Genomic DNA, 14,594 nt, shown 5'->3' with positions numbered 1-14,594 from the left:
TGCATTTTGTCTTGTGCGATTGATGGAGACACCATGAATAAGTCAGTACCTGACTAACAACAGACGAACCGCAAACCATGTTTTTCTCCATCCACAATGTTTCGCCATGTGTGGAAGCGAGATTTTCTTAAAAAACAACGCAATAAACACCCGATAACATAACTCGGCAGCCCAGTTAAAGAATTGGGTACAACAGCCGCAGGACAAAGAACGGCAATTGACCATGACTATCATGCGTGGTGATTGGACGGACGGGAATGTTTAGAGCGTCTCATCTTGATGGGGCTGGTGGGTGTCGATCGCTGACAGGTACGGGCTCTATCTGCAACACTGAATTACGGGGGCCCCTTGCTGAGGTCGGTCTGGTCGGATGAATTGTGCTTTGCTTATGGCTGAGTAGATACTTTGATTCGTGGAGTGGTGGTGAGTGATGAGTGATGGTGTGGATAAGTGTGTCCAGTTCCTGCAAACAAGCTTTAGTACAGCTTTACTATTAATTGATCCCTGATAGTATATTAGGCACAAAAATAGTAAGGAATGGAGGTCTACGGTGATGCCTTGGCTTGCACCAATAAATCGGGTAAAAATAAGATGCCTAACCTCATCTACTAAGGCTAAAGAGCTAGCTATGTAGCTATATATAATATTAATTCTCTCTAGTATCTCTTTTCTAATTATATAAAATATATAAATACACCTTAAGAAAAGAAAGATTTTATTTATATTTAAAAATATATAGTTTCTTTTTTATTAAAGAAAAACTAATAAGTAAATTACAATTTAAATTAACCAGAGTTTAGCTTATTAAGAGTAATAAAATATTAGTAAGTAAAAAAAGGCTATATAAAAACAAAAAGTTTAAATTCCTTTATAAAAATATCTTTAACCTTTTTTAGACTACCAAAATATTGTCTTGCTCAACATACCACCTAGATTATTCTAATCCAGGCCATTTTGTATTCATAGAACACAAGTTTTGCAATCTTTGGCCAGACCAGGGTCAACTAGAATCCAGGACACCGTCTGTCCCACGGCGCCTTCAGGTTATTTGGTTTGCAAACGAGTTCGTTGGCCAAGGCCCGCCACCGATCGAGCAAATCAGTCGAGCGCATCCCATCAGCCTGTGTACCAAAGCTAAAATGGGCAATAACGCTGCGTGTGTCAACAACAAACGGTCGCTTCAGCTTCCTAGGTTTATAGAGAGTCATGTCTAGCTCGTCATCCTCTCCAAGAGGCAGCGTAAGCTTGATATCGTGACCCCACATTGCAATGAAAATAATGTTGCTTCGCTTGTACTGGGTGTCGAAGAGCTGCTCCGCCCCTGGCTGTGTGTCTGTTTCCGGGCTCTTCAAAGGTGACATGGACGTGTCAGTGGCATATCTGATGGGCCGTCCAAAGAAGTAGTTTGAAACTTGATTCAGCTCGATATTTCGCAGCAGCGAGTACTGTTGCTGCGCGCCACAGGCCCAAGACTCCCACGCCGTCATGTACAGGTCATGAAGCCCAGCGTTGCGCCCAAAGTTGATACCTATGGGTGTCTTGCGTAGGTTGTAGCTGTTGTCGCCTTGGATCAGTAACCAGGTATGACCTTGATATGGTGGGTGCGGAAACAGAGTAGCGTTGTGGTCTTGATAATGAGGCATCTTATCCTCGGGGTAGAAGGGCTTTTCGGATGGTCGCCAACTCTCGGAAGCCTCGTATGATGGCCCATCAGCTGGGTCAACTAAAAACGGGTGGATGGCCCCAAAATGATAATGTTCCAGGCCTGTCACAGGGGCATTGACGAGATTCGCTGATATCGCGAGAGGGAATCGCTCCTTTAAACGAGTGTTCACAAGCTGTGGTATGGCATCTTGGTGAATATACACCTGAAATTGCTGGTGAGCACACAATATCTGTATAATTGGCGATAAATGACGTACCACATCATCATCGATTTTAACATAGATGGTATTATCCTCGACTAGTGACTCCCACATGCAGCCGTAATCGTTTCCTTTACAATTTCCAGGGCCCAGGACACGATATTCGGCAGTTTGTGAAGCAAGCTGGCTGATGTATGAGATATCGGCTTGGTCGGTAGTATGTAATAAGAACTGAACTTGGTCAACATAGCCACCGTTGCGAGCGAGGTTCTGCTGCAGATAGCAGTCTAGTATATCGACGGTCCTGCGGCGACCGTAGAAGACGACGGCGACCACTCGAGTGCCCTGAGGTTTTTCCCATCCACCCGCTGGTGCATAGCTATCGAGGCGCAGCTTGCTTTGACGATTCGCGGCAGATTCGTTGTAGGAGTAGTCGCCAGCGACCGGCCATGTTGTGCAAGATCCTGGCATTTTCACACCGGGATCCGCGCTTTGTGCAGGTATCTCAGCCGAGTTTGCCGAACGGAAACTAGAGGAGCGGAGGTGACCAGAGCCATCGATTATAAAGACAACCAATGCGATGAACAACAGGAAGGCACTGATCCAGAAACCACGATGGTAAATTTTGTTGCCTATCCGAAACGCACAGAGAAATAGGCTCGTCTTGCGATGACCATGAGCGGCTGGGGTTGGTCCTTCTCCCAATGGCTGATACGGGAGAGCATCCCATTCTTCATCTCGTGATGAATGATCCATAATAGGCAACTGGGGGTTGTGGGCTAATTTAAAGTTAATGAATAAGGAAGTCAGTAGAAGGCGCGTTCATCTATTAATACCTTTACTTTTGCTACTGTGTGAAACCGGCTTGAGAATATTGTGGATTGAATCAACGCGGGCTAGGATGCAACAGCCCTCAATGTGAATGTGGGAAAAGGTGAACAAATCTGCTGACGGCGGGTCGGTTTGCTCGGCTACTGCCTACATATATGACAGCTGACGTGCTTATACCCTTCAGACTTAAGAGGGGGTGAGTATATGCAGTCTGAATATCGAGCAAAGCGTTGCTCAATGCTATTTGATGCCAATACATTACATATACCTAGGCTTCTCCAACAAAGCTGCTCGTCTTTGGGGAATGTAAGTCCACCTGGGAGGGCGGATGTGACTTGCAAACTACGAACAGCTACTGGTTCAAAATAGAAGGCTTCTTTACACGAACTTGCGTCTCTAGTAGACTTATCTCTGTAGTTTATTTAGCCATTGTTGCAGGGAATTCGTAAATCATAAAATATACGCCGTATTCACCTGTGCCACCATATGAGGTATCGTCTTGAATAAGGCGGTCAACTTCCTTAAACCCCAGCTTCAAGTAGATACCTCGAGCAGACTTCCATGCAAAGACAAAAATAGGTATGCCTAGCTTCTTCAGCTGCAACAGCCCGCTACGCACAAGTGCTGTCGCGATGCCCTTTCCCTGATGCTGGGGGTGAACAGCTAAATAGTCCAGCTCTGTTCGTACACTATTAGCCAACAATATTCATCGGCCTGATCTACTGTATAATGATAACTTACTGATATAAGGTCTCGTCGCAAGTATACGGTCACTTATTGCTTCGTTCTCGCGATCTAAAGGCTCCAAATCTTCTCTGGCCTCCCACCAGGAAGACTGATTAAGCTCTTCAAATGCCTTCATCTGGTTACCATCCACATCTGGTACCTGCGCAGATAGCCATTCTTGCTCAAGGAGGACACCCTTGGGGAAAGCCCATCTTGCGTATCCAACAATGGAGCCTGTCTCTATATCCACAGCCTTCTCATGTCGCATCGCATCGCGATCTATTAGTAGTCGCATTGGCATACGCTTCTGTAGTTGTTCAATCATAAACTCTTGTGTCTTTTCTTCTGGCCACATCATCCTCCACATGGGCTGCTCCCAGAACGCAGCGCCATTATTGCGACCCAAGGCAATCGCATCGTCAACGGTACAACCCTCAATTCTCAAGGAAGTCATTGCCGATCAACCCTAGACAAAGGGGGTTACTAGATTAAAACCGTCAAGTTGGGAATAAAGACATGTACTATATGAAGAACAGAGGGCTTAGGCTAGGCAGACCAAGGAACCCTCAGGAAGAGAGTATTGCAGTCTGGTATATTGTAATAAGCTTAGCCTTTTGAATTGACCCCTACAGATACATCTAGGACCCCGCACCGCACGGGAATGGCAACAAGCGCTACGGAACATGCACTGGCCGTACAATATGTACGTGAAAAGATTGTGACGAGACGACCAGTCTGGATATTCCATGTTCCCGAAGCGGTAACGGCCGAGCCGCTGTGCGAGCCGCTGTGGGGCTGTTGTGTCGCTTCTGAAGCGACATCAATTGATGACATGAACTTGTCCTGGTTTCTGTGCCGGGTTGCGACGTCATACTACCGGTTGAGCTCCGTTTGTTGGCTACTTCATTTATTCCCTTTGAAGGCGCATCTATGGCCTGCCTAAAGGTGCAAATATGGCGCGTACAGTACAGTATGTGCATGCCGGAATTAATAAACGTGTTGGCTTTCTTTACTTGACATCAAAAGAGTAGATTTGTTGTCCCTTGTCTGTTCCATCTTAAGCCCTAGCTATACTGTAAATGACCGACTAACATGAAGAGAGCTACAGTGTGGAAAGTATCTTTGCTTCGAATCCAACCAACCTCCAATCTATATCCTGCCTCTTTGGTTTCCGAGCGCATCAGCCATCCCGAGCCTCAAGTGGCTCATATTTCGCGTACTTTTGCTTGCCATCCCGAGCCACAAGCGGTTCATATTTCGCGTACTTTTGCTTGCCATCCCGAGCCTCAAGTGGCTCATATTTGTTGTACTTCTCTTTGGCATCCCTTACTAAGACAGGTTCATACTTGTCGTACTTTACCTTCCCATCTCTCCCATTGATCGCCAGAGCGGTAGTGGCCGAGGTAAATATGCCAAGAAAGGCGATCGAGATCTTAACAAAATGCATTTCGATTGGTAATAACTGCTCAATTGACAATATAAAAATGTTGTGGGAGATTTTGGTCTGGTATAGAGTGCTAGGTTGATGAGGAAGGTCGAAAGCGTAGCAAGCCTAGAGGGCAAGATGGGAGGCATCTTAAGCTTTTCTGCGTCTCCTCTTCAGTTGACGGGGATATAATTATCTTGCCCTTTACATTTGTCACATGCAACCAAATTGACAAACGTGCCTTCATGCGAGTAAGTCTTAATGGAGACTCGCTCCGAGTTTCCGGCATGTCTTATCATCGGAAGAACCAATGGCGTGTACTGCACAGGGTGCCAAATGTTGGACGTGATGAATACAATGCAGGCGGTTACGGAATGAAAACCAACTACCTTCCATTTCAATGTATAACATTGGAGGGGAAACATGCCTGCCATGAAAATCATCAGCATGGCCGGAACAAAATCCTGGATGATTGGTTACGTCGTATGAAAGCTTTGCTGTTCTTGCATATATTGTCTTGAAGAGGAGCAGATCGGCTTCAATATCAGCAGATGTTGGATTTCACTCCTAATTACCTTGATACCCCTCGGCGCTGTATCAAACGGTCATGCTGTATACACAAGTTACTCATAATCGCAATTTTCTGCTGATACAGAATCTCCCACCCCGTGTTCCGCAAAGGGAAACCTCCGGACAAGCCGCTAAGACCAATTATTCAGACTGGTGAAAGCTCTTACGTTTTGCAAAGCACTGGACTTCTTTCTATTGATCCCTTGATCTTGTAAACATTCTCTGCTCCCTCTACCTTTGTATTCCGACGCAGCCCTCCCTCGTTCCAAACTCGTGTCGTTTAGAAATGAGTGCCAAATTGGATGAGTCCACCGAGTACGGACGTGTGTACTCAGATTCACGGTCGTCTAAGAGCTCGGAGTCACTTCCAAATAATCACGCAGAGGAGACATTGCTCCACGGCTTCCTAGACCCTCGACCGGCCTCCAGACCATGGAGACTCGTCGGATTTCTCGGGCTCACCATTATCAACACTCTACTTCTGGTTGCCACACTGGTGACACTTACACGCTCCGGATATAATAAAAATACTTTGTGTTCTGAGCAAGACTGTGCTATCATGACGTCCCTGTATTGTAAGTAGTGCGCCTAAAATTTGAAAGACAGACCGGGCAGCTAATGTCAGTAGCCCCTCTTCTGGAACCTGGTTCTGGTGCTATCGAATATGAACACGTCATGTTCCAAGGTGCCCTTGATCATAAAAGCATTTACAAAGGAACACCGAACAAGGACATGGATGAAGCCTGGACATTTCTCACACATAGTATGTCCGTTTTTGTGTTTGTTGCCTAGTAGCAGAGGGCTAATTACCAAACGATAGAGAATAATTCAATAGTCACTGGCGATGTGCTGGATCGAATTGGAAAATCTCGCTCTGCCGTCAAATACACAGAAGACCAAGAACCTGGCGGCATGTACTTTGTTGGAATAGAAGTATTCCACCAGCTGCACTGTCTCGTAAGTATTCCGCTGGCAGCGTTAACTAGTCGTCACCTTGTGCAGAAACTGATTTTCAGTCGACAGAATTTAGTTCGTCAATTCACGTATCGGGACTACTATAATCGTGCAGAGAACAAGCCAGAGGCGTTTACTGATTCCGAGGGCATCCTTCGGAAGCACGTCGACCACTGCATTGATATGTTACGGCAGGCCATTATTTGCCATGGTGACGCCGGCATTGTTACATAATTTTGGGTTAAACAGTATGGCCTTTATCCTGATTTCAGCACGCAGCATAAATGCCGTAAGTTGGATAACATAATGATCTGGGCCGACAAACATCACTCAGATGCCGATGGTGAGCCTGCAGAGGGTCCTGATACCGTGTGGCTTTCGCAGCCTCCGCCGTAATCCGCGCTCGGCAGGGTAGATAGATGATGAGATACCAACCTGAATAAGTCGCCTGTCGGACTCGTGGGTTAGGCTTGGGTGCATACTGCATTGGCTGTAGCAGCATGAATCCCCGGGATGAATAGAGGGAGGATGGTCGTTTCGTTGTCGGTGCGGCATATGCAAGGGTATGTAGGTAAAATATTTATATACTATTAGAACAAGTAATATTACAGCATATGTAGTATTATGGTATACAGAGATATAATATATAACTAACGTAGATGCATAGCGAGTGAGACAACATAGCGAGTGAGTCACTCGCACTCTCACCAAAAATATTATTTCTATATCCCTGTAAAAACCACCAAAAATAGGTAAAAATAGCTATTATTTTAATATGTTACTATTTACTAAATAGTTAGAAGCTACTATAGTTCTAGGGTTAAGGTTATATATAATTATATAGAGGAACTAGACTTCTCACAGTGTAAATTAGACTTTTCAAAACTTCTATATAACTAGTTAGCCCAATAAATAAAAATCTAAAATTAGGCTAATATAATAGTTAGAAATACTATATTAGAATTAGGACGCTTTTTATCTATTTTTGGTGGTTTTTATAGGGATATAGAAATGATATTTTTGGTAAGAGTGCGAGTGACTCACTCGCTATGCATCTACGTTAGCTTTAAATTTATAGTATATAATATTAAATTAGTTTCTAATAAAGGTGTATATAGATTAAAATTACTACTTATATATAGGAGTATAAAAATACCCAACGTAGTTAAGCAGTTAAAATTGAGGTATAGTAGCTCAATAGTAGAGTGGGCTATGGCTAGGCCTAGATTGTAGGTTTAATTCCCGCCTGTATTATTTTTTTTGGCCCGGCCTCTAAGAGCCCCTAACATTGAAGAGCCTCCGAGGGTTTCTGCGGCTAATTGATTTTGCCCGATATGTGGGTGTGAGCTAAGGTCTGGTGCACCATAGAAGTCAGCCACACCAACCGGGGCTTGACTCTCCGAATTCCCACACCATTAAATGCCATGCGGCCACACCCACCGATCTGATTGGGGGCATGCCGCCCATCTCTCTGTGCATAACATGGCTGCATCCTTGGATTACTCACTATGTTTGGTATATTTTCATGCGAACATGACGCTGAAGCTGAACATCAACATGAACATGAATATGACGCCTGGGTATTTTTATCGTCCAGCGCTGTGCGTGACGCCGACACGATTTACGACCTGCGATCGCTGTCTGCACCACATTTCGCAATCAGCAATTGACGCCGATCACTGATACGTCCCGCCTGCCAGCACGCAAAGAACATACGATATCAAAGCCGACAGAACAGGAAGGACACTTGTTCGAATGTCGATCAATCCGTGCCTACATGTGCCGTCTCGCCGTCATTGCAGCTGTTCTGAAAGCACCGCTGCTGCAGCCGAACAAGATCGTCAGATCGTCGGGCCAGCTGCACCCTGGTTCAAATATAGCATCTGGTCACCGGTTTGACCGGCTTGTCCGAGGTGAGTACGGGACGGACGGAGATGGTCCACACTGACATGTAGTAACATAGCTGGAATAAAGAGTTTGCATAACCCGACTATCAGACGATGAGTAAGAAACTTGACCTTGAATCCCTAGATCTACGGGGGATTCTTCCCGTTGGTGATTGGCGGATGAGGATTTGCCCGGTGCCTGAGACGGAGTAAGTCCGAGCTATGCCCTCATGTGATGACATATGTATGTTACTCAACAACAAAGCAATTCAGGCTGTCATGAATCTTCGGGATCATCGTCTAAACCTAGTGCACGTTCAAGACGAGACAATATTGCCGCTCTCTGGTTCGGCAGTTGCGGCAAGACAAGTGTGAAAGGTTGAACTTCCTATTTCATCTATCCCAATACAATATGCAATGCGCTAAGCGAATTGATCTACCAGCCCAAACCAAAGTACGTCCCAATCCTTCATCATTAACTGCGTTAGATATGCCTCCTATACCACGTTGCACGGCGGAGGCTAAACGGGGAAGCTCGCTCATTTACTCGCAACTCCCCACACATAACAAAAAACCATTCCGTTTAAATACTCCGTCTTCAATCCTCTATACAGCCATCTTCATGGCGATCGTCTTGTGCGGATCATACCCCTTGATCACGAAATCTTCCACCTTCCATCCATCAATGCTGCCTCCCTTCTCCCGCGCGATTTCTATCTCAGGGAAGTCACGCGGTTCTCTTTCCAGCTGTATATTCAGGGCATCTTCATGATCAGCGTAGACGTGCGCATCGCCCATGACATGCGTCAAACTCCCTGGGACTAAATCGCACACATGTGCCATCATGTGTGTGAGCAGCGCGTAGCTAGCAATGTTGAATGGCACGCCGAGACCCATGTCGCAGGACCGTTGGTACAACTGGCAGTGTAGATGGCCCTTTTCCGCGCTGCCATTTGTGCCGTTCACCGCGGGTTTGCCGTTGCGCCTCCCACGGCTGGGGTACGAGACGTAAAACTGTGCAAAGACATGACACGGCGGGAGGGCCATGAGGTGCAAGTCACGGGCGTTCCATGCACTCATGATGATCCTCCGATCATATGGTTTGTTCTTGAGCTTGTCAATGACATCAGCGAGCTGGTCGACGCCTTGTCCTGCGTAACCTGTCTTTGCGTCGACGTATTCCGCTCCAAAGTGACGCCATTGGAATCCGTATACAGGGCCCAGGTCGCCTTCTTCGCGGTGCGTGAGGCCCAAGTTGTCGAGGAACTCGCGGGAGCCGTTGCCGTCCCAGATTTTGACGCCCACGTCGCTAAGGGCCTTGGATGAGGTGTTGCCTTCGATGAACCAGAGTAGCTCGGCAATCACAGCCCGCAGGAACACGCGCTTAGTGGTGAGGAGGGGAACAATCGGCGTGCCGTCCCTGTTGAGTGAGAATTTGAGTGGTCGAGGAGCAAAGATGCTGATTGTGCCGGTTCCTGTGCTGCATCATGTTAGTGGGGGTTCATGCTCGTGAATGCCCTCACCGCTGGCCGTTTACACATACCGATCAGGTCTCTCTTCTCCCTCATCAAGAATCTCACGAATCAAATCCAGGTACTGGTACTCCTCATGTCTCTTGGAAGCAGCTCCGTTGGCAGCAACGCCATTCTGTTGAGTCGCCATTGTAACTTATCCTCCCGTGTAAAGTACTTGCATTGTCGACGACGCGCTCACAAACCATCGACGCGACTTGAACAACTGCCCCTCTCCCAAAGCAGCCAAGCGCGCATAGTGGAGCCTCCCTTCTACATTTCGGATTATCAACCCTCCGCCACACCGATCGCTTACCCTCTTGCACGTGACCCACAACTCGAAAATTTTTGGAATCCACCATGCACGCCAGGTGAGGCCCCATCCACTGAAATTTACCGCTGGAGAATTTGGTGATCTTCCTTCCCTCGACATCACCCAACGCCGAAGTCGACAACCCATCACCAATTCGACAAAGATGGCCAAGGAAGCGCCCGCGAAAACCGGTCTGACCGTCGGTCTGAACCGCGGCCACGTACGTTGATATTGTCACAGTCTCACCTCGTGGAGGATCTCTGCTCCCGCTCTCCCCTCCCCCGCGAGGTGGTCACTGTTGCCGAAGCAGACGATGGACACTGACGATTTATTTTTTCGCTGGATATAGAAAACCACTCCCCGTGTTGTCAAGCCCCGTGTGTCCCGTACCAAGGGCCACCTGAGCAAGCGCACTGCTTTCGTCCGTGAGGTCGTCAAGGAGGTTGCTGGGTAAGTTTGTCTCAATCCCGAGTTAATCGTCGATGCGAAATGTCAGAATCAACTGGTCTTCGTGCCTACTGCTCGCCACACAAAATATCACAGCTAACATACTCAGTCTCGCCCCCTACGAGCGCCGTGTCATCGAATTGCTCCGCAACTCCAAGGACAAGCGTGCCCGTAAGCTCGCCAAGAAGAGAGTACGTCGGCTCCTACCCTTCAGCCCTTCGATATACTAACCTTCCGCAGCTCGGTACCTTTGGCCGTGCCAAGAAGAAGGTCGATGAGCTCCAGCGCGTCATTGCCGAGTCCCGCCGCGCCCACTAAATTCCCTCCGAATATATAGACGGACAGGGTTCTATTTGGAAAGCGAAAAAATTCCAATTGGGGGCTACGCCATGAAACGAACCAACGATTTTGTTTTCGGGAAATGCATGTAAAAACCGGCGTGGGGTCATGAAATATTGATGCTGATGCATTGGGCGGGCAAAAGTGGTGGGATGAGAAGGGCTGTTTGTGGATCGGATTGGGACACGGATAGCCTGCTGCTTTTGCTGAATACCAAAATTACCTTCTCAAGAATTGGGCTGTGACTGATAAGACGTGGTCCATGGGATTCATGGGTCATCTGATGAATGTCGTGTTTTCTTCCAAAACGGTGAGTGTGATTTGAGATTCTATTTTCGTTGTTGGACTCGAAATGTACAATGACCGTTCTTCAATGTAGCATGCTTCTTACTATATTGGAAACGTCTCATCTGTTTCCTCCGCCTTTAGTGTAAACCTCCCATTTATGTATAACAGCACGCTTACCCCAATCCATCAAGTACATCAAAACAAACGCCGACAATGCAAATCATATGATAACCTCATTTCTTCCCCAGCTTCAACCACTTTGGTATCTTCTTAATCCCGTCACTCTTCTCCTTCTTCTCCTCCTTCACCTCGCCCTTCGACGGGCCCGCCACAGGCTCATCATCCACCGTCGGCAAATCAGGTACCTTGACAGCCTGACCTTGCTGCGCTACATTAGCTTTGAGGAAGGGCTGCTTTCTGACTGCCGCTGGTACGCTGTCTTCCCACACCAGGTTGACCAAGACGCGGCCTGACAGCTTATACGCCTTGACGAGGTTATGGCCTGGCCCGCTGTTATCTTTGATAATATCCTTGCCACCAGGGAGTACCAAGTGAAACTTTTGAGAAGCATCTGCCATGACATGCCGTACGGCTTCGTACAAAAAAGCCCCCGTCTCGCTGGGACTGACCTGCCACTCGCTGCTTGTGTTATCTGGAAATCGGACCTTGACGAGGACGAACTTGATACTCGCAATGCGCGCTTCCTCTGCGGCAGCTTTCTCTTCCAGTTCCTTGTCTGAGAGCAGCCGTTTGTTCCGGGAGCTTTCCAGGAGTCGAGCCTGGTGTAATTGAGCATGGGCAACAGTAGGAGTGAAGTCCGTTTCCGAAGCTGGTACCAATGCTGCTGCGGGCGTAGACCCTGTTGGTGCAAGAAAGACGTTGACGGGCTGATACGGATCCTGTGGTAGCGGTGAAGAAATATTTGCACTCTCTTGGGGAGCTTCTTCCTCCGCCAGTTGCACTGCTGCGGGAGTTTGTGACGATGTTGAGTTTTGTTGCATCCCCGCTGCTTCTGGGACCCCATCCGTCATAACCGTGTCTTCAGGTCGTTGATCCTCCTTCTCTGGCTCATGCTTCGCTTCGTCGGCTTTCTTCTCAGCCTCCTTCTCCTCGTCCCCATCTTTAAAATACATACTAATCTCCTGCATGGCCTCGAAGAGCGTCTTCTCCGTCCTCTTATACCCCAACCGAATCAACACATTCCCCGAATTATGACCCAGTTGCGCCAACGTCTTCTGAAACTCTTGAAAGCCAGAAAACTCCCTCCCCATAATATTCAACACCGGCGTCTCGTAATACAACTGGCCGCTCCCACTCGTGGTGCTCGCATACCCCCTCGCTGTAATGTTGATATTCTTGCCTGCGTTCGCCTCGCCACTTTCAAACTGGCGCATGACTTTCCATAGCGTTAGGTCTGAGGGAAATTTCTTGATTAAGCGGCCGCCAGGAATCTCTTTCGCTTCCGGTTGGGGTATTTGGAGGGCGATTTGCACTGCGGATGGGGTTTTGGAGCGCAGAACAAGCTCAAGCTTGGCGCCGCCGGTAAGGCCAGATGTTCGGAAGGGGACAGAGAGATCGACTTGTTTCTGTTTGTGCCTGCTGGGTGGTTAGCCGAGAAGGGGGGTTGACTTTGCGCGGGAGAAAATCTTCACTTGACGAGGTATTTGTCACTGGAGAGGTTGAGCTTCTGGCAAGCTTGGTCGAGGACATCGGAGAGGTATGTGCCGGGGGTGACTTTGATGGTCGCCCGGCGCAAGTCGGTGGCAATAACGACAACATGAGATGCCATTTTGTGTGAGGTTGTAGAAGGAAATATGAAAGTAGAAACCTGGGAACCTCGAGGAGGAGGAGAGAGCCGAGATTGATTGATATATGTGGTCTTACTGAGCGATGGATGTGGCAGTGATGGTATGGCTATGAATGGTGGGGTAGGTGCTCTTCCTCTACTATCTTCACCCTATAAGCAAGTGGCAAATTCAAGTGAAAGACAGGGACAAATAAGAGGTATTGTGCAAATCATGCATCAGAAGCTTGTCTTCAACAACAAAGCCAAAACTTCAAATGATAGCGGCTGCTCACTCATCTGGTTGCGTAGTCCAGGACGACACATAAGTCAGTGCTTCTCGAAGCCTCCAACCTCCGCCAGAAGCAGGCAGCCTTCCCATGAGGTAGAGCACAGGGACAACCACAGCTCTGACCAATGACAGCCACCAGCCACCACTCTCAGCTCCAAGAGTCTCCACACAGCCAGTCAGCGACTCTGCCACGCCAGTGTGTTGCCTTGTCTCTGTGCTTGCTGGCGTGCAACTGACTGAGTGCAGTTGAGCTACCACGACGACATCCATCCATCGACGTGCAGGGAGCTTCAACACCATCACCACGCATCTCCAACCTCCCACAACCTGCACCCATCGACACATACCACCCCGCCAGGTCCTCTGCCAAAGCTCTCTCCAAAACAGAGCTCGATTGAGTCATTGTAGTCGTGCTGAGCGACGCTGCTCAACCTCAAGCAGTTCCTCCAAACCAAACAACATGGTACGTCCACATCTACCTCCCCATCACGACACACCAATACTAACCAACATCTCAGTCATCCCCCTTCTCCATCAGTTAGTAAAAGCCCATCCACGACGCACCGCCAGCACTAACCACCCCTCAGACGGCGGCGCCTGCGTCGCCATGGTCGGCAAGGACTGCGTCGCCATAGCCTGCGATCTCCGCCTCGGCCTCCAAGCCCTCACCGTCTCCAACAACTTCCCCAAGATCTTCCAATACGGCGACGTATTCCTCGGCCTGACCGGTCTCGCCACGGACGTCAGCACCGTCGCCGACCTCTTCCGCTACAAGGTCAACATGTATCGCCTCCGCGAGGAGCGAGCCATCGCCCCCCGAACCTTTGCCAACCTCGTCTCGTCGTCCCTCTACGAGCGCCGCTTCGGTCCTTACTTCGTGTCGCCCGTCGTTGCGGGGCTGGATCCCAAGACCGGAAAGCCGTTCATCTGTGGCTTCGATAGTATAGGCTGTATCGACTTTGCCAAGGACTTTATTGTTTCGGGCACCGCTTCGGAGCAGTTGTTTGGCATGTGTGAGGGTTTGTGGGAGCCCGATATGGTATGTCCCTTTTGTTTTGGTCCTGGCGGTTGGGCATGTTGCACGGGAAGACTGGCATTGCTAACTGATGCAGGGCCCTGATGCTCTTTTCGAAACCATCTCTCAATCTCTATTGAACGCCGTTGACAGAGACGCCCTTTCCGGCTGGGGCGCACACGTGTACATCATTGAGAAGGACAAGGTTACCAAGAGATTACTAAAGGGTAGACAAGACTAAAGATTTTGTCGCGTGGGACATAGCTGGGGTAGGAATGTGATGGTTTCGGGCCTGACATGATACAAATCCGGGCAGTTGGATGAGTTGAAGTTGAGTTTAGAGGCGCG

The 14,594-nt window shown here is 48.4% G+C and overlaps 6 protein-coding genes across 6 annotated transcripts; 3 read left to right on the top strand and 3 right to left on the bottom strand.

Annotated features, from left to right (window-relative positions):
• Positions 1 to 1,004: 1,004 nt before the first annotated feature.
• Positions 1,005 to 2,621, bottom strand: VFPPC_09226 (mitochondrial-processing peptidase subunit alpha protein; the record flags this gene model as incomplete). Its single annotated transcript, XM_018287797.1, has 2 exons — positions 1,005 to 1,868; positions 1,923 to 2,621. The coding sequence occupies 2 exons, from the start codon at positions 2,619 to 2,621 to the stop codon at positions 1,005 to 1,007; spliced, it is 1,563 nt and encodes a 520-aa protein (XP_018140952.1).
• A 3,083-nt stretch (positions 2,622 to 5,704) lies between these two features.
• Positions 5,705 to 6,606, top strand: VFPPC_09228 (hypothetical protein; the record flags this gene model as incomplete). Its single annotated transcript, XM_018287798.1, has 4 exons — positions 5,705 to 5,993; positions 6,047 to 6,181; positions 6,239 to 6,375; positions 6,442 to 6,606. The coding sequence occupies 4 exons, from the start codon at positions 5,705 to 5,707 to the stop codon at positions 6,604 to 6,606; spliced, it is 726 nt and encodes a 241-aa protein (XP_018140953.1).
• Positions 6,607 to 8,864: 2,258 nt separating this feature from the next.
• Positions 8,865 to 9,920, bottom strand: VFPPC_14561 (thymidylate synthase; the record flags this gene model as incomplete). Its single annotated transcript, XM_018292329.1, has 2 exons — positions 8,865 to 9,738; positions 9,802 to 9,920. 2 exons carry the CDS (start codon positions 9,918 to 9,920, stop codon positions 8,865 to 8,867), a joined length of 993 nt encoding a protein of 330 aa, XP_018140954.1.
• Positions 9,921 to 10,245: 325 nt separating this feature from the next.
• VFPPC_14562 (60S ribosomal protein L36) lies at positions 10,246 to 10,847 on the top strand (the record flags this gene model as incomplete). Its single annotated transcript, XM_018292330.1, has 4 exons — positions 10,246 to 10,302; positions 10,432 to 10,532; positions 10,639 to 10,720; positions 10,770 to 10,847. The coding sequence occupies 4 exons, from the start codon at positions 10,246 to 10,248 to the stop codon at positions 10,845 to 10,847; spliced, it is 318 nt and encodes a 105-aa protein (XP_018140955.1).
• A 542-nt stretch (positions 10,848 to 11,389) lies between these two features.
• VFPPC_09229 (UBX domain-containing protein) lies at positions 11,390 to 12,945 on the bottom strand (the record flags this gene model as incomplete). The annotated part of the gene is made up of 2 exons (XM_018287799.1): positions 11,390 to 12,752; positions 12,809 to 12,945. The coding sequence occupies 2 exons, from the start codon at positions 12,943 to 12,945 to the stop codon at positions 11,390 to 11,392; spliced, it is 1,500 nt and encodes a 499-aa protein (XP_018140956.1).
• Positions 12,946 to 13,691: 746 nt separating this feature from the next.
• VFPPC_09230 (proteasome A-type and B-type) lies at positions 13,692 to 14,487 on the top strand (the record flags this gene model as incomplete). The annotated part of the gene is made up of 4 exons (XM_018287800.1): positions 13,692 to 13,694; positions 13,750 to 13,768; positions 13,819 to 14,270; positions 14,344 to 14,487. The coding sequence occupies 4 exons, from the start codon at positions 13,692 to 13,694 to the stop codon at positions 14,485 to 14,487; spliced, it is 618 nt and encodes a 205-aa protein (XP_018140957.1).
• Between the last annotated feature and the right edge of the window lie 107 nt (positions 14,488 to 14,594).

Source organism: Pochonia chlamydosporia, chromosome 6, assembly GCF_001653235.2.
Source record: "Pochonia chlamydosporia 170 chromosome 6, whole genome shotgun sequence".
NCBI lineage: Eukaryota > Fungi > Ascomycota > Sordariomycetes > Hypocreales > Clavicipitaceae > Pochonia > Pochonia chlamydosporia.
This window is presented reverse-complemented; position numbering and strand designations above follow the sequence as displayed.